Source organism: Prinia subflava, chromosome 14 (assembly GCF_021018805.1).
Source record: "Prinia subflava isolate CZ2003 ecotype Zambia chromosome 14, Cam_Psub_1.2, whole genome shotgun sequence".
In the NCBI taxonomy this organism is placed as follows: Eukaryota; Metazoa; Chordata; class Aves; order Passeriformes; family Cisticolidae; genus Prinia; species Prinia subflava.
Window position 1 is genome coordinate 18,794,721 of NC_086260.1, and position 27,016 is coordinate 18,821,736.

Consider the following 27,016-nt stretch of genomic DNA (forward strand, 5'->3'; position numbering starts at 1 on the left):
CCTTTCTTCTCTGGACAATGGTCATTTCCTTTCAAAATGTCATCACTTGCTTTAGTAGCTGGGACATGTTCTAAAGCATGCACAGAATGCTGGCCATTGCATTTAGGAATGAGTAACCAAAATCAAAGTGACAGAAAAGCGAAGCAATCTTAGGGAAATAACTGGACACCAGTTTCTAGGAGAAGGGAAAACACCTGTTCAAAGAAGAATTGATGGCTTCAGTAATTAGTATTCTTGTAACTAAAGACTATCAGTATTCCTTAATATTTCCTCCGAAGTTTCTAAACCAATTTGCATTTCCTTTTTAGCTCTAATTTTGATTTGAAAATATGGTAGGTAATTTGATCTAGCAATAAAGGGACATTTAGCTTTTGAAATATGCACAACTATATGCTTACAAGTTTGGACCAACTGTGATTTTTTTTCCAGCTGTTTTATGGTTTTATTGGTTTTGAGGAGTATTTGGTAACTTCCAGTACATATTGCTGTGGTCATCATAAGGACTAGGGGCTAGAAAACAGACATTGGTGAGGCCAAAATCAAGAAACTTATGAAAACATTGGCAAGGAAATCAAATGAGAAAAACTGTTTTTTGGGGGATGTTTTTGTTTGTGTTAGATCCAGGCCTTATCAGATATGAATTTCTCAATAGTGCCTGAGTGCTTAAATTAATGAGGCTAATTTAGAAAAAATTATTTGGATGCTGGAGTCCAGCTTTGCCAAGATACTTCTTAGGTTCTTGGGTTAGGCACTTCCTCCTGCTAAGCACATTAGCTGCCTTCTTCAGTGCCTGCAGTGGTTGTTAGACAACTAATGTTGATTTAGATACTTTTGAAATTGTATTAAGCATTTTGGACCCCTAAATATCTGACTGTTGAGAGTAGAAATCCTAGTTAATTTCTGGACATGTAAGGCAAGCACCTAAGTACATTAAGGCTGTTTAAACTGGAAACACCTGCACTGTCATGACACCTGCGAAAAGGGTGTGGTGCCTCCCCAAATCAACCAAACCTGCAACCGAGCCAGTCAGGTCAGAAAATTAGAAAAGAGGAAGCTCTGAATCCAAGGTCAAGAAGCATCTGTGGAAGGCTGCTCTCTAAATCAGCCTTGCTGCTTTTTTTTTTTTTTTTTTTTTTTTTTTTTTTTTTTTTTTTTAATTCTTTAATTAACAAAGGTATCGCCCAAAAGGATAGGCTTTACCTAACAGAGCTTCTTCTAAAGCTGCTGGCTAGGCATCCTTCACTGGATCCCTGGGGAATATCAGCAGTATTAAGGTTTTATTGCTCTTCTTCTAATTACTGTCTGTAGATGTTATTTATTATTAATTAGATGGAGTTGTGGATGAAGAATGGATGAAAAAGCAGATAGGCACATGAATTGGAAAGTGGCAGAGGAAAGGTGTATTAGGAATAGTTTAATGGAGAAGTTTTTTAACAAAACACCACTTTTTGTCAAAGATAAGGGTTCACACCCACTGAGTTTGACTGTGGCTGGTTCAAAGGAAATAATGAAATACTCATAAAAAGTATGGGGAAACGTTCATTGCAGAGAAACAAACTAATTTTGAAGCATCAGTTCTGTTTCAAATGGAAATTTATGTCTATGATTTTAACCGGACTTCATTAATCACTTTTTGTAGTGCTTGAAACACTACCTTGCTGTAAGAGAAGGTGGCTGTCCCGAGTTTTCTTCTTTGTGGTAACAGCTCACGGTTCCTGCAACCACGTGTATCAGTACGCGGCACTTCTGGGGTAGCTTCAGCACCAATGAGACAAAACCTAAATTAATGTTCGAGGGTTCTGCAGTGGAAGGTAGCGCTAAAATGATTTTTTTTCAGTTAATTTATTTATTTTGACAAACTTTGAAGAGCCCAGTGTTAGTTTGCCGTCAGAATGACGGCATTCCAACAGGTCAGCGGAGAGCTCGGGGTTGGGCTAACTGGGGAGTTTTCCTGGAGGTGAGGGCAGAGGGTGCGGGCAGGGACGGAGCGGCCGGAGAGCCTTGAGCCGCCAAGAGCCGGACACGGTGGCGGGAGCGCGGGGAGAGGGAGACGCTGAAGGCGCTGACGCCGAGGTCGGTGCCCCTGGTAGGGGGCTGGGAAGGACGGGGCTCGGGCGGCAGCAGGTGCGGCGGTGACGGGGTTAAGGCGGCGGCGGGCGCGGGTCTATCTGCGGTGCCGGAGCTCCGGGCGAGCGGAGCGGCCCCGCGCCCCCGCCCGGCCGCAGCAGCAGGTGGCGGTGACGGCGGTGACAGCAGTGAGGGAGTTAAAGCCCGCGGCGGCGGGAGGAGGGGGACTGCGAGCGAGCGGGCGGCGGCAGCGGCGGGAGGAGGGGGCCGAGGCGGAGCGGGCGGCGGCGGGAGGAGGGGGACCGGGGAGCAGGCAGCAGCGCAGGAGGGGACCGAGGAGCCGGCGGCGGCAGCAGCAGCCGGGTTGCTAGGGATGGAGAGATCCCGTGTCACCCGGATGTGAGTGTCATGTTGGCCCAAACTCTGAGGGATTTGGCAGCGGCGAAGCAGCAGCGGCAGGAGGAGGAGGAGCAGCAGCAGCCCCTCGCACGTCTCTAGTCACTACAATGGGGGTCGGGTAGCGCAGGGGCAGCGCGCACCTGGCTCGGGGTGGGGTTGGGGGGCGTCTCTGCCCTTTTCTGTTTTTTCATTTTCCTCTCACACGCTGGAGAAAGTGAGAAAAATGCACCAGCAGCAGCAGCCCGAGCAGCACCCTGAAGGTAAGAGCCGGGGCGCCCACCAAGGGCAGCGGCGTGCTTGGGGCTGAGGGGAGGGAGGGGGCGGGGGAGGATTTAGGAGGGATTTGGGAGTCGGGGATTGGGGGGATTAGGGAAGGGGTTGAGGATGGGGTCGGTTTGGGATGGGAAAAGAATGAGCGGCTGTATTCGAGGAGGGACCGGGAAGGGCAGGGGATGAGACGAAGGCGGGACAAGGTGCTGCCCTCGGCGTGTGACCAACGCGCGAGCGGATTTATGCGCGTCTGTCCCTTGTCCTGGGGCCATTAATACCAGCTGCGGGAGGACGCGGCTGGGGCTGCGTTTGCCACATCCCTTGTTACTGGGGCTGAACCTGCCCGGAGCTGCGGCTCCCGGGGGCTGCCCCGTTCCGGGGGCAGGCGGCGGGGCCGGGGGCGGGCGCGGTGCGCTCGGCCCCTGCCCGGCGGGGCGCACGGGGGCGAGACGCGGGGCTCCGCCGACGGGCTCCGGCGCTGCCACAGCCCCCGCTGTTGTTTATAAATGATTCCTCCCTCCTCAATCAGCAGCAAGTTGGTGTTGCCCCCGAGGAACGCAGTCACCCGGGTTTTGTTTCCCTTTCGAGCATTTATTTAAAAAGACGATGGCTATATAGATAGATGGGTAGGTGGGTGGTTTATTTGCGCCGAGCCACGTTTCATGGCATCCCGAAGGGCAGGCGGAAGGCGGGGGAGAGATGGCTGTGCCATTGCTTTTATATCTGGGGGAGAAAAAAAAAAAAAAAAAAAAGAAAAAAAAAAAGAAGAGGGGGCGGGAGGGGAAGCAGGGATGCTTTGGGAAAATGTTGGAGCTAGATGTGCCACCTTTGTCCCCGCGGCGGCTCTGCCCCCCGTGTCACCCAGCTGTTGATGCGCCGCCGCTGGCCAGCGCTTGCCGCGCCGGTGCCGCTCCCCACGGCGGCTCCGTGGGGGCCCCGCCGGGACCCCCCCAGGCCCCGCCGCCATCCCGGGGAGCCATCTTAGGGCTCCCGCACCCCCGGAACGGGGCCGGCCCGGCCTCGTCCCCCTGCGTTCGCGGCGCTCCCGCGGTCTGTGCCTGGAGCAGGAGGGCTGTGCTTGCTCTGCCTCTCCGCTGCTTGACGGGGAGCGATTTTTCCTCTCCCGCCTGGGCAGATCTGTTTCAGTCACCTCTCTTCCCAACCCGAATTCCCAGTATATTGTGCCGTTCCTCCATTTTTTCCCCACCCAAGCATCAAGTTTTGAATCGCACTCAGGAGCCTCTCCTTCCTACAGGTGCATGTAGGAGTAGACTGTTGCGCTAGTCAAAGAGCTCGCGAGCAAGGATCCTTGCGAGGAGGTGGTGTTTTGCCTCTTTGCTGTCATCTGCATAGAGAGCACTCGATTATTATTTGGAAGGCGCAGTTTATTTTTTAAATTCTCGTGAAGAGGCACAACCAGACACCATCTTTTTGCAGAACCAGAGCTTATCCCTTTACAATGGATTCCCAGTGCGGAAGACAGCAGAGCTTTAGGAACGTGTTTATCGCAGACGGTACTGGATCTTCGCTTGTGGGAGGCATCCACGCATTTTTCTTTGAGAATGCAAAGCAGGGCAAGATTTAACTTGCTTACAGGACTTCCCCTTCTACCTTGCTGCTTATTCTTAATGAAACAATGTGTAAGAATTTTAAACAACTATTCTTTTGACCAAAATAAATTGAGAGAATAGTAAATACTAAGGTGCTACAGCACACTTGATCTTAAGGGGTAGATATGTTTTACTGAATAAACATGGGGACAGGAAGGCTTCCATCCAGTTGGAAAAAGACATTGTAAGGGAAAGAATCAAAACGAGACGTGTTTGTGTCTCAACATTTACATCAATCCTGAAGTTGTAAAACTGATTCCTGAGCATATTTTCTACTGTTCAATTTCATATACCACAGCACAAGTGTATGCATGTATATCTGTGTATGTAATGGAAACATCACACTGCCATGAGGTCTTAAAACAGTCTTTTTGGATTAGACCCATTTTAGTGTAAAACAATTATAACCAAGTACTTTTTTCTTTTGTCCCACAGAGGTGAACTATGCAAGCAGCACCAGGATTCCTCTCCCTGGTGACGGACCAGCTATTCAGTCAAACAGTTCAGCACCATCCAAGCAAACTGTTCTATCTTGGCAAGCTGCAATCGATGCTGCTAGACAAGCAAAGGCTGCCCAAAACATGAGTACCACCACAGCCCAGCCTGTAGGATCTCTGTCCCAAAGAAAACGCCAGCAATATGCCAAGAGCAAAAAACAGGGTAATACGTCCAATAGTCGGCCACCCCGTGCCCTTTTCTGTTTATCCCTCAATAATCCAATACGAAGAGCCTGCATTAGTCTAGTAGAATGGAAGTATCCTTTGTTGCAGTTTGCTTTGTTTCATGATTTTCTTACATTTTCTGATTGTATAAAAGGGATTGTTTTACAGGATCTCTTAGAGCATCACAACTTAACGTGTTACGTCACTTGTACGTGTGGGTAACTGTAATTAATGTCAAAGGGGGTTAATTTGGCTTCAATTACTATTAAAGGTAGTCTCTTGTGTCATATTGACACAGAACATCATTTAGGTGGGTAGCTCGAAGTCAGAGGAGAGCTCATAGCTGTTCCATTTTTTTGGGAGAAGTTGGAGGAACATTTTCAAGCTAGCGTTATATTCCAGCAAATCTCTGCATTGCATTTCTTGCCTTTCTAAATAAGGGAGAATGGATGGGAATGTATTTAGCCATCTTAGGGAGATAGCCAGAGCTGTCAAACCTGTTTCTTCCATATTGCAATTTGGGGTATTGCCATTAGGGCAAATGAGTCAGATGTAGAGATCTTTTTAAAAAGATTGTTCTTCCCGGTACTAAAAGTAGGGAAGATTTTTACTTAAGCCAAGGACATGTTCTAAGTACACACAAATGTCTGAAGTATAATAATCTTCTGAGCTTGTACAGCTTATGTCTACCACCAAACATATTTGGAAGCGTGTATATCTAGATGGGAGATCAGAGATGCTGCCTTGTGTTCATGATGACCTGTGTGATGGGAAGGGTGGCTTTTCCTTTAGTTCACTGGTTATGATGTGGAAATATGTGCATTTCTCTGTCAGAACAAATAGCTTTGGTTTGGTGTATTATTTGATTACCAAGAAAAGGTTTGAAACAGAAAATAGTTCTGCTGAAGTACAAGGGAAGAAATGTTAGCCTATTAGCCATGGCAACATCCCTGTAATGGGAAACAGCTGTTCAAGACAGTAGATTACTGAAGGAAAACTCAATTTGTTACTATAAACAGAGCAGCCAACCTGGCAATAAGAGCTGTTACTCATTTATAGGGTTGGTGTTTCTCAGTTCTTTGTACAAAATTCAACTGCAAATTAAAGATAGTGAAATGGCTTCTTCTTTCATTTAAACTGGTAGAAGTCCAACTAATTTCAGTAAATTGGCCTCTCCTTGGCTAAGGTCAGGTAAATGAAATTACTATGGATCTGTAGTGGAATAACTCAGCGAGAATTTGTCCCTGCAGCACCACACCATAAAACAAGGTTGTCAGTCTTGTGATGGTATCAATTGCTTTGTCCAGTCTAGAAAATGCTGTTGTAACTTTATTTTGTATGCAATGTAGCAGCTGTTGAGGTCAATCCCCTTTGTAGACATAAATGTGACCCTCAAGGTGACAAACTTTTAATAGCCCAGCAAACAAAATTTAACACATCTTATAGGACATATGGGCCTTGTAGGACTTTTTCTGGTTTTTTTTTTCTCCCAGGGAACCTTTTAAACTGGCAAAAATATGCTTTTGAATATGTTTAGTACTCTTACCCCAGCATTTTATGGGACTCTTATGGAAACATACCCAGAAGTTGTGCATCAAATACAGGAAAGGATGCCAAAAATTGTAGCTGATCCAAAGTGCTTCTTTTCCAAACTTCCACAGATAGGTTCTTCTAGGTACCTCCATGTTTCTGGTCACAGAGAATAGTAAAATAGCATATGAGAAAGGAAAATCAATGATGAACTGAAGGATGAACTTCATATGCATGAATTTTAAGAAAAGGAAGATTTTTTTTCTGGAAGACAACAGGTATCTCCAGATTCCCACTGCTGTCATCCAGCTCTAGTACAGAAAGCAGTGCTGCAGCCCGTGCTGTTGTCAGTGTGGAAGTCTCTTTGTAGCCTCTCTTTGTGTGGCTGCCAAGCCAGTCACAATATTCTATTTTCTACTCAACTCACTTAAACTTTCATTGTCCTGGCCAAAGCCAGGATTCAGGAATACAACTGTCAGAGACATGGAGTGGCTCAGAATTTTCCTGTGTCAATTGTACAGCTTTCCAGATGTCCTATAACAGAATAGTTGTGGTTTTCTGGGAATCTTTCTCATATCCTACTATGAACTATATTTCCAATGATTTTCCTCCTTTGGACAAATGTATATTAATGAGACCTACATATGAGGACAGAGCAGCTCCATGATTATTCCTTGCCCATTATGGTGACCTGCATGTTGATTTAAGAGTAGATAATTATATTCATCTTTGGAATTTAATATAAAGTGCTCTGTGACAGCATGAGTAATAGTTTTCACTCTTTTCAAAAGGAAGAGGACGTTGAAGGATCATTGTGATGGAAAATAATATGGTATATATATAGTGCTATAACTAAAGGTGATGGAGTGTTTGTCAGAGTTATCAGTCAAAAGATTGCCTTAAAGCAAAGACTTGTTTTACCATTGTTGATGCTGAAAGAATTAGACTTAAAAGTTTGTAGATACTCATAAGACATTAGTTCCTTAACAAGATTTTCCAGACCATTTGACATATTTATACTACTGTCTATTTTTGCCAATTGTGTGGCCTTAGCTGTTTACATCCCATTCCCAGAAGATGATTCTAATTCAACTAATCATAATTTGGTAAGTACTCTGGATTTTTTATTTTATGTTTGTTTGCTATGCTTTTAGCATAACAAACTAGTATTTGAGACTGCACCAAATATAGGTAATTTCAGTAAAAGAAATTGGTATATAGTGATATACAAAATGTATATGGAATGACTTGGTTTTTTTCCCCAGTATCAAGTGTTACTTTGTCATATGCTCAAAATGAGTTTTTTTATCAGTAAAATTCTTTGGATAAAACTTTGCAATAATATTATGCTGTGTGTATCAATATATTTGTGTGACATGAAAAACTTTGTGTTTCTATTGCTTATATTGATTACACATATTTACTAGCTGTTACTGTTTCTGACACTTGTTTCAGACTTGAAAGTTTACTGCCTTTCCTAGTGTGCTTGTCTACTCTGTTTGCAGTTTATAATGGTGTTATTTGGCTGTTTATTTTACTGGGTATTTTGCATTAATACATTTTAAAGCAATAGGAACATCAGTGTGAATTTTCAAAGCGGTCTGTGCTGGTATAAATGATCTTTCAAAAAAGGGATGGTATTGCAGTAAGTGGTGTGTAGAGATGTGTTTCTTTGGTTGAAAATAGTATACTATGGTTGTGATTGAAGAGATAAAATGTAAACATTTTTTTTTAAGTTCTCTGAAACTTAAGAAGGCAATCACTCAAGGGCAATATTGAATTACATTGCAATGATTTTTTTGTTTATACTAAAGTCCATCTTGAAATAGCAGAGTTGAGTGGTCTTGTGCACTCACAATCTGCATGTGACTCTTTGGATGGGAAAGGAAGTTAATGAAATAAAGAATTGGATACCAAGAGTAGGTAATTTTGAATTCATTTACCTGGAAAATTAGGGTTGATATGAGGTCTTCTATTTTATGAACATGTTTGCATAATTTGTGGTGTGTATATGTTTATTTTTCTAAAAGTAATTATTTTGTGCAAATGACCCATTTTATGTTTTAATTGCAATTAAGTAAATATGGACAATAAAAATTGCTGATGAAAGGCAGAATAATTCAGGTCATTGTAAAGAAAGAGTTATGCAGCTGTGTATCCAGCCAACCAACAGACTTTCTTTTTTCCCTTGAGAAATTCAGGGCACAAATCTCCATAACTGTCAATCCACCCCGAGATCTGCTAATAACTAATTTCAGAAAGCATTACTTGAAAAGGTTAAAGTAGTTACTTGTGTCAGAGGCTAATCATTTTGAAAAATGTTTCTAGCATTAGTTTTGTTAGGTTGTTGTCTGGTGTTTCTGACCCAATTTCAGTTCTACAATATGCTAGTATTTAGAAAGACAATGGACATTTTCATTCCTGGTGATGTTTTTTTTTTTTATCTAATGTGGCCAGGGTAGTCTAAGGAATAATAATTTGAGTCTTCTTTTTTTTTTTTTCCCCCTTTTAGTAAGATATTCTTAATCCTTATCTATTTTAAGTAGAAGGATTCTTGTTTCCTCCAATTATATATATATAAAGTTTACTTGGCCATTTAAATGATCTCAAATTCTCATTTAAATTTGCATCCTGTTTATCCTGAAGTTGATTCATTCCACTAAGTTTGCTCAAAGAACAGAAAATATACTAGCAATGTACTTTGAGCTGTTGGGACAGATTTAAACTCCATAAGGGAGCACACGGACACATCCTGTGTGTTCAGTCTAATAAAAGAAATAGTTCTGGAATGAGCAGCATTGGCTTTTCCTGTGACTGAGGTTCTCCATCGTGAAATAGGTTTATCAGTGGTCTGGGTTCATGTCTCTCCTCTGACAATCTCCCTTGGTTAATGTGGATTCAAGTGCACTGTGAGGGACTACAGTACTTTTCTGAGTAAGAAATCTTCAGGCTTACTTGGGAACCTGCTGGATGCTGTCTCCTGCTGCTTGAGCTGCTTGTGTTGGCGAGAGGACTGTCTTACAGTGGGAGTAGGGATTATTCTGTTAATAATATTCAGATCTTTTGTCTGGTTTGTGAACAGACCAAATCTTAATCATTGTTGGACTTTATGGGTTTGGCAGGGTTTTGGCTCCCTGCATGCAGACATGCATGGCGTGGATGCCTGACCTGAGCCCTGCACTCTGGTCTTGCTAGGAGACTGCCCCACTCTGGCTTTAATTCAAGTTCAGCTTCATAAATTTTAGTTTGCATATGGATATTATATCTAGCTTGGTTCTCTCAGTGTTGCTACACTGAATTGAATAAATTAATTGCTTTCCATCAGCTAGCTGAACTGGCTCTTTTTTTTTTTTGAATTTGTAAACAGAAAAATGAAGTATTTATACATGTGGGGTTTTTCTGTGAATACAAAATAGACATAATTTGTAATCAGCCTTAGAATGAGGAAGCAATGCTATGAGATCAAAAACCAGTGGAACACTGGTAAATGGGAACTAGTAATGTAAACTTTTCCATTTTTGGTTGGGCTCATGAGAAGGTACATGTGTGAGAATTTGAGCAGTCCAAGTGTTCATCCATTATGACTTGGAAAGTTTGCAGTGGCAGCCTCAGTGCAAGGATGTGCATGTGCATAGACTGCAGTACAGAGTGTTGAACTTAAGCCTGAATTTTGCCTCATTAATAATTAATCCTCAGTCACTGCATGTACTGACACAAGTGGGCCCTGTTCTTCTCCAGGTAGATGGGGAAACTACTACTGAACTGAGAAGTTTTCTATTACAGCACAGCAGGGGCAATATACTTCAGGATGAAATCTTGCTTTGTATTTTAAGGTAGTTTCTTTCATCTGTCTTTAGAAGTCTCAGATGGTCTGAACTTTCCATGCTTGATTGAGCTCCTCTTTTTGGAAGTTTTTCTTGTCTGAGCTAGATAAGAAGCAGTTTCTAGCAGAAAGGGCTTCCTGTATATATATCTTATTTCTGTCTTTTCCTTTCTTTTCCTCATCTGTGGTATGTTATTTCCCTTCATGTCTTTTGTCTTTTACTTCCCACTCATTTATTTCTTGTTATCTTTTGCCTGTACCCTCTGGCTTCCCTCTGTGTTTTCTCTTCTGTTTGTCCTCTTGTGCAGCATGCTTTTCTCTATCTCCTTCTCCCACCTCAATTTATCTTCCTGGTGTCATGTTCTGTTCTGTGCTTTGCCTCCTGCTGCCTTTCCTATTGCCCTCACTTGCACTGGGCTTCTTTCTTTACCATGTGCAGGCAGACCAGTGCCATACACGTCTGGATTTTGGCTGTGGTCAAGACATTTTTGGTTATTCTTTTTTCTTTTTCTTTTTTTTTTTTAATATGTAAATATGAACAATAAGTAGGCATACAATTCATCCAGAATTGCTAAAAATTCACCCCTGAAGTCTGAGTTTTGACACCCCTGAAGTCTGAGTTTCAACCTTTGGTTGCACTGCATCTCTTGTGATTAGACCTCCAAGGTTTGTGTGGCGACACTGTTCTACTTAAGATTGACAGCAGAGTCAGGGTATTGCTGTATAAATTACAGCAAATTGGCAAGGTCCCATGAGTAGGTAGTTTTCCTCTAGTGCACAAAGGGCCCCTAATGTCCAGTACAACCTCTGTGCCCCTGATAACAGCATTCTCCAGCCTTTTCTGAGTGCCCTGTCTGTGGAACCCTGTGAGTGAGGCTCTGTGCTCAGGGCTGTCTCTCCAGCCTGTGCTGATGGTCCTGGATGTCTCCTCCTTATCCCAGGAGAGCTGTAGTGGGGGACACTGCTACAGCCAGGTGATGTTTGTGTCCTACTTTCAGGCAAAGATTTCCTCTGTAAGTAGCTTTACGTGGCTCTTTGAGTCCCTCCAGCAGGAGGAAAGCCAGTGTTGTGCCTTCAATGTAGGGCACAGCAGGAGAGTGCTCTGAGAGGAACCGGCTGAACTCTTGACTTAGAGGTGTCAGGCTTCCTGTCCTTATCTCATTAGCAACTCCATGACTCATTCACTTCTGAGGCCACATGACTAATTAATCCATCCATTGAAAAGGTTGTTGGCTTTTACCTTGCATCCAGCTGTCCTCTATACAGAGATCATCTGAAAATATTGTTGTAGAATTCTATAAATTTTAATCTTATTTAGTAAATAATTCTAAAGATTTTTGTTGAATTGCTAAGTGTTCAATGTTGTATCTTTGAAGGAGCTCTGTGTTTATCTACTGTCTTTGCCATGTTTACTTTTTCAGCTCAAGGGTCTTTAAGGCCTGGCTCTCTTTCCACTCACTTAGAAAATATTCCAATCTAAATAACTTTTTGATACTGTGTTTCTGATATTTTTCTATCTTTGGATTCTTAGCTAATGTGCTCTCCTAATGTCTCTGCTAGCTGGCATAAAAGTCACCCAAGTAAACTTTTCAGGAAAGATGCAAGATAATTTGGACTCCACTGAAAATACTTCACTTTGGTTGGGAAAACATGGTGGAGACCTTAGAATGAGTTGTGTATACTTAGCCAAGCTACCCATACTAAAGATACCAGATTAATTTGTTGTAAGGGAAAATATCATTAAGTTTAATTGAAGAAGATTCAAAATATAGGATCTAATTTTAACTGATATACCATACGAATTTTACAATGTGCATTGCTTCAAGCCAGTGAAATGTATTTACATGTCTGTGTATGAATAGAAGAGGCCTGGGAGAAAGTCATTAGCTAAATTTTGAAAAAAAATCCCCACACATTAAAATGAGGAGGCATGTGTCAGTTTTTTTGTCTACATGCAAATGCTCTGAGGGATAGTTTTGATAATTTTTTGCTAATTTCCATGTACATTGATACCCTGACGTATATTTTCTTTTTCAAAAACCCGTGAAAGAACTATTTAACTACAAGAACAACATGCCTTGTCTTTCTGAAAATTAATAATAAAGTTGTTTGATAGTTATTAGGTGAGATAGAATGCGTCAGTGAGTAACCTTTGCACATTTGCAAGAATTTCTTAATAGATGACATTTCTGCAAAGGGATTATTAAAAATATTGTAATTTAGTACTCATCCCTATCTTCCTATTTCAATTTTTTGTTTAATATTGCTGTCAGCCCAAAGCTTCAGTAATATGCATTAGCTAATTATTATGGATTACTTTGATTTTTTCAATGCAGATTTTGAATTTAGAAAACTTATTTTTTTCCTTTGCACACCTCTGCAAAACAGATAAAAATTCTGGGTTAGTGTTTGAGTCCCACTTCTTCCGTCAGTAAGTTCCTGGGCCTATACCCTCTGTGCTGCACTACCCCAGTAATACAATATAACTCTTGAATTTTTCTGGTGAGTTGAATTGCATGTGTCAGGTCCATCTCTAGCTGTGAATGAAACAGGAATTTTATTTCACTCTCTGGTTTAGGAAGAGGGACATTCCCAAAGGAAGGATATGACCAGGATGACTGGCAATTTCCAGCTGGTAGAAAGGTTGGGTTTGTAGAGGTTTGGGAGTAACACAGTCAAGTCCTTATTCCTCTTTAGTTTGTGTGTGCCAGTGCAACTTAATCTGTGCTGAAGTAGCTGGATCCTAAAAATGTCTGTTTGGAATATAAGGATGTGTGAAGATCTGAACTTTGGTGTTACAGATTTCAGTTAGTGACACTATAAAACTTTTGCATTAAAAAAAAAAAAAAAAAAAAGAGAGAGAGAGAGAGCTTCTCAGTTGTCCAGACCTGAAGGCCTTACAAAAAGATGTACTTAATCACTGTCATTTGAAAGGAAATGTTTTTTCCATGTTCAAAGTTGCAGGCCTGTTCCTGTGGGGAATTCCTACTAAGGGCTTGTCTCTCCTTAAAGAGATTTGCTGGTAGTGCACTACTGGCAAATTGCCTGGGGAGAGAGCATACACCAGAAAGAGTTCTTTTTCTATTATAGCCTAAAGTCAGTCTCTCAAACAGAATAGTGCTGCACTGGTAGAGAAGACACGGTTTTTTTTGGGTTTCTTTATGCTGTGGAGATCAGTGATTCCCCACTCTTTTTTTCACTTACTCCCTGATGAAGATATGCCTGTGAAATATTTAAGTATAGACTGGTTGTAATAAAAATAAACCTGTTCATTTAAAAACATAGAACAATCATATTAGTTACTGTTTCAGTTGATTGGTCAGTGGGGAAAGTAGTTAGATTTTGTATTAAAATTACTGTAGTTGAAATATAAATTCAGCATTTAAGGTGAGTAGAGTAAGTTTGTACTTTATATGCAAATTGTTGGAATAGAGTAAAAGTAGATCTTGAAAAACTCAGAAAAAACCCATGAAAACCCCTGGTGATAAAACTAGTTTACTGACTTTATGTAAAGCGTGTGAATTACTTGTTTACTCCAGTACTGAGTATTTAAATCTAACAAAATTCTAATTATGGTTTTATTCCTTGTCAATAGCTGCTGCACTAAAGGAAACACTGAAAGTTGTTTTTGAAGGTTTTACTCAAAAATGAACACCACAGAATTGAGAACACTATTACATGTTGCCATGTATCAATGCCACACCAAACCCAGATTGCCAGAAATATTACTTGTTTTTTTTTCCTCTGCTTTAAAACTCTAGGTTATGCAGAGTATGGGTGCTTACTTTCCTTTTAAAAGACGTTCACATCAGATGTATATTAGGTTTGAGAACTGTGTTTGTTTTTACCATGGTTTGTGTGTGAGCGCTGCGTCTTGAAATGCCACAGAGTTGGGATCCATGGTTTTTGAAAGTGCTGGTCAAGTCTGACTTTCTTAATTTGAGCAGAACTGGATTAGTTCTTTCTTTCAGAAAGCTGGTCCCTGAGTACTTCAAAAGATTGATATGGCTGTTAAATCAACTGAAATGCAGTTTCTAATCTGGTGAGCTTTGATGGCAAACTGTTTTCGGTCATTGTTAAATGAATGTGTGATTTGGTTTACCATTCATTTTGCAAGAACTCAGGCTTGTTTATCTTTCTGTCATGCACCAAAACCTTTCTTTTGCAGGGCCATCTGGAAGAATAGGGCCATGAAGAAAGGTTAAATGAATATATAGCGATAGTGGGAGAATATTATTTAGGATGGAAGTGATTTTTTTTTGGTCACTATGTAATCAGTTGTGACAACATTTTCATTTAATGAATGTCAAATTGAATGTCACTGTATTTCCCCCCACTTTCAGAAGAGTTTGAGAAGAGATTGAGACTGAGTGTTGTTTCTGATTATATAAAATTCACTTGGTAAAACCAATTAGCCGCTTGCAATTGTTTGTGATTTTTTTCATGGGTGTTTTTATGAAGAAAAGGGTTTCTAGAGTTGCTTTTTTTTTTTTTTTTTTTTAATGCCTTGATTGAACAGTGTGGTATTTCTCAGAAATGCAGGTGCACGACTTCAGCATTTGAAACAAACTTTATATAAAAATTTGAAATGTATGTGATTTTCAGTGATTTTCAATGAAATCAGCACAGCTGACCATGGTACATAATTTCATTTTCCATGTTTTTAGGGATTGATTAGACTTTGAAATGATAGGCAGATTGGTCTGCATGGATTTGTTTTGTTATGAATCAAGATTTTTTTCTCTCTTCTTTAATATTAAAAGTAGATTTTTGGTTTAGATGCATGGCTAGAGGTTTGGGCAGTGTCTAAGTCTGTTGCTATTATGTTTTTTTTTTTTTTTCACACTGATCATTATTCAAGGAGGTAGAGAGCTTTTACCAATTTGCAGTCTTGTAGAATTCTACCTTTGGGTTATACTGTTATTAAGGATTTGAATCTTGCTATTTGTTAGTGTGGTAAATCATGTAATATAAGCCATGGCCTGTGTTGGCTGGTAAAGGTGAAGGGATCATAATAGACAAAGAACCTGCAGAAGCTCAGAATTCAGTCTTCAAATTTATTTTTGCTGCAAATTTTCCAGTAATTAGGATACATCATGTATTAGTTTGAGGGAAATAGTTCAGCCCAAAGATTCATTTGCCCAGTTGTTTTAGTTGTCCTTTTCTCATGTGATACAAACCAGGTGAGGTGTTGGATTTAATCACCCCTGACAGCTTATGTATGTTGTGCTGAACTACCAGGCAGCATTTCAGCAAAATGTTGTGGGAGATCCAGTGGCACAAAGGAGCCCACAGAGCTGCTTACATTTGTTCAGCACAAAGGAAATCTCTTTACAATGTAAGAATATGAGCATGAGAAGTGTTTGTTAATCAGGTTCATTGGTTTGATAATTATACTTTTCTGGGTTGCTGACGGTGGCTGCGGAGTGCAGCAGCCTCCAGCAAGACAGCATCTTCTGAGCTCAGCTAATCAGACAAATGCAGTCCTTCCAAGGAACTGAGTAGCAAATACCCCAAAGCTGTATTATGTTTATCAGACATTTTGTTAGTGCAGTTTTCACTCTGTTGGATTTATTATGATGCCACTACTTATTTTTTTCATGTATTCATCCAGAATCCTTTAAAACACACACACCAGTGATGTGTGGCATAAACGTTATTCATCATGAAATGATATTTAAGTGATTATATGCTTATCTTCATCACAAGAATATTTAGTAGTTCTGAGTTCAAGCAATTTATCTCGTAACGGATTTTTTGCTATAGCAAAGGAAAAAAGGAAGCAACCTACAAAATTATGTACTTCTTGTATGTTTATTAAAATAAGTTCTCAAAATCTCTTGGCATGACTGACTTCTAAAAAAGTAAATCAGTAAGTCATAAAAAGGACCAGTGTTTAACTGGACTGTACCTACTAGTCTCAGGGTACTAAATGATGCTTCCTTACTTTGAAAGCTAGAGATGAATAGGTCCAGGTACAAAGTCTGTGACTGGCTCTGTTGGTTCTGTTGAGGTCCCTCAGCTGCTCTAATTCTCAAGGCACAGTGTGGACCACAAGGCTTTTCTCTATTCTAGTACCAATTTGAACAGTACTTAAAATGTTTTACATTTTTGCTGAAGTATAATTGAACAATTTCATTTGAGTAGAAGTCAAAGTTTTCACCAAGGCCATGTTGTTTTGCTGGCCAGTACTGCAGTTGTGTGTTTGGTGGTCACGGGGGTGGTGGTGCAAGCCCACCTTAAGCTGGGCACTGCATCTGCATTCCTAATGCCATAAGCAGACCTTACCCTGAACTCGGAAGCTTGCTGGAGGCTTTGTAATCTTAACAGCCACAGCTAATGCAGATTGAGCCCAGGTAGACTGAGCATGCACAGACCTGGCCTGTCAGCATGGGTTAGACTTGTAACTTGTGCAAAGGACTTTGTCTCCTGTAGTAAAGACTGTTGACTGCTTCCCACATCTCTGTTTTTCCTAAGCACTGTGTGGCTGAGAGTGTGTATCAGTGTGGATGAAAAATGCATGGGCTGCTGATTTAGCTTCAGCTTCTGAGAGCATCTGATTTCAACCAAATAAAGCAGAAACAAACATTTCCAAGTTATTTTTATATGATTTTTGACAACGGGGAGAGGAACTTTGTGTTCCCTCTTCCCCTCACATGCAGGCCACTTGTCATCCCAAAACTCATACAATGGCAGGCTGAAGGGATCAGGCTTTGTTAATTTTCATGCTTGCAGAACTGGTTGTTTCCTTTAAAAGGAGCACTGAACTATGTGGGCTAAGAAAGTCAAATAGTTTGGTGCCGTAAGGGAAAGGGAAAGAGAACATAGGTAAGACCTGAGCCGAGAACTTCAGCGATGAGCATTGAATGTTTGTTTGCCCTGAACTTCTTGGTATTCTTGGACAGGATATTTATCTTTTTAGAATTTTAGTTTCCTGCCTATAAAATAGCTTTCTGCTTTAAAAGGTTGTCAAAAGGAAAAGTAAGTTTGAGGCTGTGAGGGATCCAGATATGGTAAATAGGGTTTGTACAGACAGAGGAATGATATCTAGGGAGTTCTCTTAAAACAGATACTTTGTCTTTATCTGGAAATGGTTTGGCTGATGTTCTGGTGAATGCTTTCTGGAAAATTTTGTTTTTAGAGGCTATATTTTAAATTTGAGTATGTAGAGTGTTTTGGCAGCAAAATTTGGCGAAGGAAAAGTGATTGGTAGTGGCAATATGGGAACAGAAGGAACAGCCACTGTTCCCATAGTGATACAGCAAAAGCAGTGACATTTAGGTAAACAGCAGTAGGACAGGAAATTTGGGGGAGTTAATGTTAGATGTCTCAGAAGATACAGTTAGCTTCCATACGGTGTTTTGTGTGTATCTGGAAATGCTAATGTTAAGCCTGTATTTGTTATATTGGTGGCAAAAGCACCCTCAATATTTAGTTGGGAAGCTCAGTAGTTCCATGAACAGGTGATCTGTCAATGAAACCAAGGCAGGCCACACCCCATGCAGCAGAAATTGCACGTGGCAAAGGAAAGGGTGATGTTTGGAGTGTTCACAAATAATGGGAGCTGTCCAACTGGTGGGAATGGTATCACTGAAGGTGTTTTCGAATTGCAAGATTCTGTCTTCAGAAATGTTGGTTTGAATTCTGCATTCATGACTTACCAATAAAAAGATGGAGTCACAATCTTGGCTTAGGTTGGAAGGGACCTTAAACATGGTGTAATCCTAATGCCCCTTGCAGCAGATCAGGTTGCTTAGAGCACCATCCAACCTGTCCTTAAACACCTCCAGAGATGGAAAATAAATATTAATGTTATATTCTTTGATATAAGACTTTGTAAAATACTACTAAAACCTTGAAATACTACACTATTTTATTTCACAACCATGAAATACTGAAATGGCACTGAATTTGCTTTTACAGAAATACAAAACTTCTAATGTTTTTAGTCAAAAATTTCACTTCTAGTAAAGAGAAAAGTTTACATGTAGGTAATTCATTCTTTGGATGTGGGATCTTTGGAGTTCAGATTTTTTTTTTTTTGGTGATATGAATATTTGTCATGTGAAGAGGATTTATTCTCTAGAAGAGATTATGAAATTTTTCAACCAGCTGTGTAAACAACGTTTTGCCAGAATGTGGAAGAAAAAGTGTAAACCCACAGAAATCTTATATAATCTTTAAAGTATTAAAATGCAAATGAATGTGTCCATCTTATCCCACAAAACACAAAAGTATTTTGTATCAGACTCTTGTTTCCCATATGAAATTTTGAAGAGTTTGTGTTTGAGATATATGGCCTGTCCTATTATTAGCCAGTAATCTCAGAATAAGTCCCTGGCAAGTGTGAAGGACAAATTAAAGTGCCAGAGGTCCAGGTACTCAGGCTGTTTTCCACTGAGTTGTTTATTCATTTCCTTCTTCCACTTTTTCTCATTTTTAACAGCAAGAAAGCTGGTAGTGGAGGCCCCTAGTTGATGTTTTCACATAATAATGTACTTTTTAACGTTGATTAATATTGGGAAGCTTATCTGTTCTTCTGAGAACTAGATCTTGAGTGATATGAACTGAAAGGTAACCTCATCAGCTATCAATGAACTTCAAGGACTTGGGTGTCCCCTTCATGTCATTGTGTGCATACTTACAGTCCTTGTAATTACAGGGTAGAGTGCTGGTGCCTGCTGCTCACTAAACTATCAGAGAGGTCACTAATAACAGAGATCCTTTGATTTCTTGGGCAAGAGCAGCTATGTGGGCTCATTTGTCTGAAGGAGGCATTTCCTCAGCTGACAGGCATCGTTCAGAGAGCCAGACATCCCAGCACAGGGTCAGAGCTGAGCAGGGGCCGTGGAACATCGGCTCCTCCTGTGCGATTTGGAACCCCCTTGCAGTGCGTGGAGAGAGGGAAACCTTAGGGTGTAACAGCACATCCTGTCCTTTCTCCTCCAAAACTTTGGAGGAGTAACCATGAGTAATAAAGTCTGTGAGTTTCAAGTCCATGGTTTACTGTTCGCAGAGACAGTTCAGGATGTTCCCTATCAAACTCCGACCGTGTGTTTTAGAAAAGAGTTGCAAAACTGCAAGTGCTGCCTTGTTTTTACTTGCTGTGACTTCAGTCATTATTAGTGCATGTTAAAGTCCTACTGGAATGAAAGAAAAATCCATGAAGTTGAATCCTTGGATTTGAATGTTACTCTACAAATTTGAAGTTCGTAGTGGAATATTTATTTTGTCTGAAAATTAAAAAGGGGTAATTAGAGGCCTTTATCTTGACTTAGAAAGGGAAGTTAAAAGGGCTTATCATTATCATTCTATCTAGAAGACAAAACAGAATTTTTTATCCTAAAATAGTGTGTCCTTACGCAAAGACCAATTTATATTTATTTATCTTCATGTATTGACTTGATTGGAAATGACTAGGTGGTGCTCTGAGACAACCCCATTGCAGGGTGAATCATCCTAATGCCACTTTTTCATGGCTGCTCATATTTTAAGTGAATGCATTTTACTTGCAAATAAGAGGTGATAACCAAGAACACTAAAAATATAATGACTTAGTTAATGAGTGATAAACTGCTGTGGTCTTATGATCACATGAAAATACTTGACTCCCATGGAGCAGAGAAGTTTTCAGCTTTCAGATTGTAATTAATGAAATGTTAGAATTCTTGTAACTCTGAGTAGGATGTAGAGTCTCAAGGGATTGTGGATTTTTTAAAGCCAAGCCTAGAGTGTAGATATCATACATAGAACCTACCTTTCTAAGTACTTTGCTTTGTAATTTAACTAGTGTACCTGCTTTCAACTAAGAAGCAGCTCATCTAATTTAATATGTTGCCCTATGTAGTGTGAACTCCATTATGGATATTTTTTCTTGCATCTAGTGAACTCATTCTTAAGGCTGAAGACAAAAGGCTGTGGTTCCCAGAAACTGATTGATACAAGAATTCACTCATCTTTGAAAGCCTAGAAATAAGTACATGTTACAGCAAATTTGTCAAAAAATCAGAGGCAAATATCAGACTGGATTAATTTTTTTCTAAATGTCATGACTTCATCATGGGATTTACTCTGTCAGTAGCTGTTAGGTTGCTAAACATTTAAGAGAATTGATTCCCTCATTTGTAGGCTAGCCATGTGTTGCGTGTATATTCACTCTACCAAAATAGTTGGATTCTGGCACATTTTATTCTAAACCTTTTCCCAGTACAGTTTTTCTTCCCATACCAGAAGATTTTTATAAGTGGTGATATTTTGATGATGAAAATAATAACACTTTGAAAGACGTTAAAATTGGTGAATGGTTTCCCACAACTTCAGTAATAGTTGGATGCTGCTCTATTTTCCACTGACACAGGCGATGATTACTTGATAATTTGGTGCTATATCTACACAAGCATGTTCTGCATGAGTTAAGAAAAATAGCACATATTTTAGCTTGGAGTTGCTAGCTGTGGTTTTGTATAAGCTGTAACAAGCAGTAAAATGTGTGCTCTGGTGCTTTGCAGTGACCTTTGTTGTTGGATAAATTGCAGGAAAAAATAAAAATCAAAGATGTGCTTAGAAATTCTTTGTTTGGAGGGCTAAATCTGTCCTGTATTCTGCTGTCCTAGTTGTGCATAGTGATTGGAGACCTTTTCAGCTTGGGCAAACACAGACCTTCAAAGGGGACAAGCACTCAGGGTTTTTTTTCTATTTTACAATGCTCTCTGTGTGTATATATGCCTAAAATAGAGCAACGTGTTCATTCTGAGCTGTAGATTTCTTGTTGGCATATATGGGTTTTATGTAAATTTGAAAAGCATTCACACCTCTGAAAATATCTAGAAGGTTATTTTTATCAATAACTTAAGCACTGTAATTATTTGGAAGCTAAATGTCAAGAATTATCTGTGCCCCAAAATTAACTTGGGCATGCTCGAAGCAACTCTTGTTGTATCAAGATTTTCTTTAGTGCAGGAATAGCAAATTCTGGCAGTGTACTGATCCTGTAAGATTAACCCCTCAATCCTGGCTGACAGAGGATGTCTAGGAAGCAAAATAAATGCCCAGTACTGGATCCAGTAATCCTCAGCTCAAGGAGTTTGAGCCAGAGGTAGGGCCTTTGTGTTCAGTGGTTTTAGATGAGACAGTTCACATCACACTTAATAATGCGCATCATACTTTATTTAAATGTTTTGAGAGAACATAATCTGGTCATTGTGCTTAATTGTTATCATTTTGATTCTAAAGAAGCTTCAGCAGAGACAAATATCCTAACATCTTGCCTATAAAAAACCTTCTGATGTGGAGCAGTCTCCAACTCACCTGCATTTTCTTTGTTACTCTTTCCATTTCTCCTTTAACAAGCTATTTTATCCTATTTTATCACTGGAGTAGATATTTTTTTCTGTCAGGAAGTAAAACTTAAGAATGCAGTGATTGCTGCGAAGGTGTTGTTCAGAATAATGTTTTGAATCAGAACACATCATGACATGATGACTTTTTGATTCCTTGGCAAGATGATCTGAGGTGCTGTCATGTACACTGTGTCACGCTGGAGTATTACATCAGATTGAGACTGACCCAGTATTTACTAAGTAGTGATCTGGGTTACCAGAATGTTGTTGGTCTTTTTTCCTACCTGTGAAGCATTTCTGGTCTCCTTTAGTGTGTACTGGATAGATACTATTTATTCAGGAACAGATACTATTTTTGATGGAATATTTTCTCTTAGCAGATGACTTTTAAAAACTGTATTCAATAGTGTTTTTCTGTGTATTGTAATGCTTATTTTGGCAAATAAACTTTGAAGTTCAAAGTAGTCAAAGTTTTCTTTATCAGATGTTAAACAGAAGCCAACAACATATTTGATGCCTAAATGAATCTCATTTTCCCTCCTCAGCTAGGCCTCTAATTTAAGTTACTTTTTGGATATTACAACTAGCTCCCCAACATGTCATGTTCTGTGCTGCTGAGATTCTGAATTGTAGTGGTAGTTCTTGTATAATGGAAGGGTTGGTAAGAAAGGTGCATTTTGAGAAAGTGTAGCAGCTGTGATAATAATATATCTGCTTTTGTACCACAAGTAAACAGAATGTGCATGTGGAACTTACGGCATCATTTAAAGCTGTGTCAGCTGTACCTTTCAGATGTTACACTACCATGAGTTTGTCATTTTGATTCAAACATTTCATTGTAGCACTTCTGAGTAATTTCTTTGGTAGAAGTTAAAGCCAGCAGGTCTTGGACAGATTCTAGTAATGACTTTATGTAAATCAGCTTATCTCCAGATATTTAAATATGATTTCTGTACATTATTGGCAATACCAACGTATTACATGTTGCCTACACATAATGCTGGCTCAGAACACTGTTGCTAAGTATACTGTTGCATGCAGTATTTCTCATTAAAGTGTATCACAGTGTTATAAATATCTTTCTGGTTTGTGTTGGTAAATAGAAACATATTCTGTATCACCACCATAAACTTATTCACATTCTCTGGTGTTTTTTGTGAAGAATGCAGCCAGTAGTGATGAAGTAAAATATAGAATATCCACTTTTCTCAAATCAAAATATGTGGTGGATGCAACAAATATCTCTTGCTTTGTTTTCTTGTCCCAAGATTTTAGTCTAATTTTGTATCTTAATTGACTGATCTATACTTTTCTTGAAAACAAATTTCTGTTACCAGATTACTGAGTGAACAGGTATATACGAAAAAATCAATGACATTCTTAGTGTTGAAAGATGGTGAAAGAACCTGCTGGTTCCAGCTGAAGTAGGAGGAAAACGCGGTTGGACTGAAATTGGTCAACCATAGGCAGCAGCAAGATAATCAACTGTTACACTGACTTCATTACTTGATGAATGGTGAATTAGTAATCAAGTAGGCATGGAAGTATCTAGGCAAAAATAAGACATTGTACTTAAACAGCAGACAACATCAATTGAAATTACATAGTGGCAAAATGTTTGCTTGTTTTGTTTGAAAAGCTCTCCTTGCTCTTCATTTCCTAAAAAGAAAATTCTTTGTACAAGTCTTGAAGGTAGGAAAGGGACAGGATTTCAACCTTGGTTCATGAAGCTGTTTTTCCCCAGTCCTGTAAGAGATGATGATGACAACAATAGCATCACATTCCTTTTCCAGTGGGATTGAGTAAAGTCTCTTTATGAGGTGCACGTTGATGCAATCTTTGTAATTATTCATCAGAAGAGGTTTGGGATCATGTTCGGGTATGTTTTTCATTATTACAATGCTACACTTTCTGGTAGGAGCACTTCAGTAAGGATGAATGGAAATTCTTCTGGGGACCAGCCTTCATTATCAGGGCCTTCTTTTGGCCTTTGGGCCAAATGTTATCTGTCTGCACTGTTGCCTTGGTTTTAATAAATATCCAGCCAAGATAGGAAAAGAAGCATTGTCCTCTGAGTGAACACAAATGATTCCACTCAAACTCTTCTCCTGGCTTGTCCAGCAGTTATGTTAGCCTTCAGTTCTCCTAGATGCTCAGAAGGGGTGGAATGCATATTTATTTCTTCTGAGATTTCTCTGTTATGCAGAACCTTTCAGGTACCTGATTGAGAAAGGTAGCTGCAATAAAGCAGGGAAGCTGGATAACAAGCAAGGGATACATCTGAGAGCATGCCTCTGTAAAATTGTTACTTTCAAAAGCTTCCAAACTCTACGAGCTAAAACTGTGGGATTTTTTTCTTGGCAGTTGGTGAACACCTCCATGCATTCTTTCCCTTGCCTTAATTGTTTGATGTAACTCAAATTTTAAGTGGGAGATTATTCTACTCTCTTGAAAAGGAGCTCTCTTAGCTGCTGCTGCTGAAGTATGTAGTAATCAGTAGAGTAGAGGTGAAACTATGTTACAGGAATTTCATTTTCCATTAGATGCTTTTGGATCACTGATAAGAACTTCTACCAGTTCCCAAAGGAGACTCTGTCTCCACTTGCTGCAGATTCCTAAGTAAGGAGCCATCTCATGAGCAGCTACATTGCTTGTCTGAGGTCAGCAGGCTCAGTGAGTATATCTGTCACAGAGTCTATCAGCTGGGCTTTGTGGCTTTTTCTGTAAATTTACTTGTTTCTAAATGCACATCTCTTAGGAGGCTGGACAGGAGTCAGGGAGCTCAGTGGGTCTGTTTACTGTGCCCACACTGTGAGGGTGCAGGACTTTGGCAAAATGCTATTGGCATGATGCAGTTTAAAAGGAAGTTTCTGTGCAGGATGCCTACATGTTCCAGTTGCTCCTTTGGGGGTATCTCTGGGAAAGCCCCCAAGATGAGCTCCCCCTGGGGCAGGTTGGGAGCAGCTGGTCATGGTTTTCCTGTTCCACACAGGTCGCAGGCTGATAGTGTGGTGTTCTCCTTCAGCACCATCTCGTGTCCTCCTGTGGTGGGGATCAGAAGATTTGGCTCAGCTGTTAAATGGGGTCTAAGGGAACTCCAGACACTTGCTGCATTTGTGCTGGCAGTGATGGTGGTGCTTGCTGAGATAAACATTTTGTAAAACAGCCATCAATAACCTTTGCAGTAGGATGGACTGTTAGTGATTCGATCTCATTTTCACCAGAAACCGTGAAACTATGGCAGGCAAGTTGGAACTTAAAGGCCCCTTCCAACCCAAACCATTCTGTGATTCTGTGGAGGTGCAGGAGAATGAGGAAATACATTCTGGAAGTCATCCACCATTTTTTAGTTGTGTGAATTAGTTTGTTTGATAGCACTTTTATATTTCTATTCAGTGTTTTTATGTTTTTTGTCAGCCTCCAAAATGCAGGTTAATGCAACTTTTGAAGCTGATACCGTAATTTTTGTATAGTACAATTTGTTCTCTTTTTTTGAAGTAGAAAGTTATTTTGTGCTGAAGGCTGATGTGTGTGATAGTTTGAGTACTTCTGAGAAGAGCCTTTTTATTTAGAGCCTCAGTCAGCTGTACCTCTCTTTTTTATCTTCAGCTGGAGACAACAGCTGGGAGAGGCACACTCTGGGTTGCTTTCATTGCTGATAAATGCTTCAAAAATCATTAAAGAGAGGGCTCTTTCATGCTGAGGAAAAGTCCTGCTTTGTTGCCTGTCCTTACATGAAAGTGTAGAAGATTTAGTGTGTCTCATTAGCATTAGTTATCTGTTGCCAGTCTGCTGACTATCTCTGGAAGAGTAAGGCAGCAGTTTTTAGTGTTATTCTCAGCTACTAAAATGCCACTTTATTGCTCATTTTGCACAGTGAGCTTGGATTCAAACTGTGCATGAATCCAGTTTTGTCTGGGGTGTAGAGGAGGAAGGAAATAGCCAAGTCCTTAGTGGATACTTTGCATGGAATTAGTATTAAGGTCATATGCACTAAACCCCACGGTGAATATAGAATTCATTTATCTGAAATTGTAGTCTCAAAGCTTTTTTCCTTTGGACCAGACCAGAACACTTTCAAAATTTTAGTTTGGGTCAGAACTTTGTTTTCTGGATAGCTTGTAAAGAAATGTCAGGTTTCTATAGCCACATGTCTGATTTGTGGTGTCAAAATCCATTAAAGGACAGTCTATAGAAAGTCAGGATGCTTAAATGTGTTCTGTGTTTCTTTCTTTTGGTCTTTTTCTAAAATTAGATTCTTAATACCACCTTTAATTAACACTAGTGTCACAGAGCTTGCTTGCTACTTCAGTTGCTTTATTGAACATTCTTAAGCAAAAATGTGTTGTGATATAATAATTGATTTTTCATATTTTAAACAATGACTACATACAGCAAATTAGGGCAATAATATGTTGAATTCAACATGAGGTTTAGTAATTTGCAAAGGGGAGCTCACTTCTGGAAGTTCATAAAGTGTTTTTATGTTGTAGTCTATTCTAAATTATTTGAGAATTAAAAATGTCACTAGTAAATGCATAATTTGAAATACTAATTTCTGTCTTAGTGGTATAGTCTTCAATTTGCAAGCTGATTTTGGTTATCCAGCTGTGATAAGGGTGTGGTTCATCACCTTTCCACAGCTGAAGTGTCAATGACATGCAGGTTTTCACTGAGGTTCAATACCTGAACCTGCAGCGAGGGTAAGGGGAGATAGAAAGATACTGAAATGTGGATAGTTAATTGACAGTGGAGACAGTGCACAGGAATGGTGCTTTATCATTTTATCTGTCTTTTATTAAGAATGTTGCCAGACTCAAGGTGTAAGTGCTTTCTATATTGTAGTGTTGAATCTGCTATTGGACTTTTAGGATTTCAGGGTCATGCGATTGTAGGTTTCAGCTGTTGAGCTGTGCCACATAAGGTGGAATTGTGTGCATGTGAATTAGGGGTCGTCATTTTTGTTTTACTCACTGGCATTTCTTTACTGTTGTTTGAGATTTGATTTCTTCCTGGTTGCTGATATTTATCTAAATTATGGTACTTCTCTTCTAGAACTTAAAGCTAGTAATGATTGGTTGAAAAAGCAGTTCACTTGCTAATGCAACAGAGATGTAAGAATGGGAGCCCTTTTGTGTCTTTGGAGGGTGACACTTCTGGCAAAGTGGGGCTTGGGGCTAAGAAGGACCAGCAGGAGAACTCTACTGCCTGTACAGCCAGGGAATCTGATGTGCAGAGTCTCAAGGACATTAAAAACGATTAAAAATTATCCACATTAGGTTTCTTTGCAGAACAGTAGACAGAGCCTATAAATGG

General features: G+C 39.9%; 1 protein-coding gene across 5 annotated transcripts in view; it reads left to right on the plus strand.

Moving 5' to 3' along the window:
• The first annotated feature begins 1,968 nt into the window (after positions 1 to 1,968).
• Positions 1,969 to 27,016, plus strand: part of CACNA1D (calcium voltage-gated channel subunit alpha1 D) — a 175,625-nt gene continuing 150,577 nt past the window's right edge. For 2 of the 5 annotated variants that reach the window (XM_063412062.1, XM_063412061.1), the window contains exons 1-3: positions 2,398 to 2,726; positions 4,782 to 5,100; positions 7,539 to 7,644. In XM_063412062.1, coding sequence (XP_063268132.1) covers positions 2,690 to 2,726; positions 4,782 to 5,100; positions 7,539 to 7,644 — 462 coding nt within the window. In that variant the 5' untranslated portion in view covers positions 2,398 to 2,689. Of the gene's footprint in view, positions 2,074 to 2,384; positions 2,727 to 4,781; positions 5,101 to 7,538; positions 7,645 to 27,016 lie in introns of those variants that run through there. The other 3 variants (XM_063412060.1, XM_063412063.1, XM_063412064.1) reach the window with 3 other exon arrangements.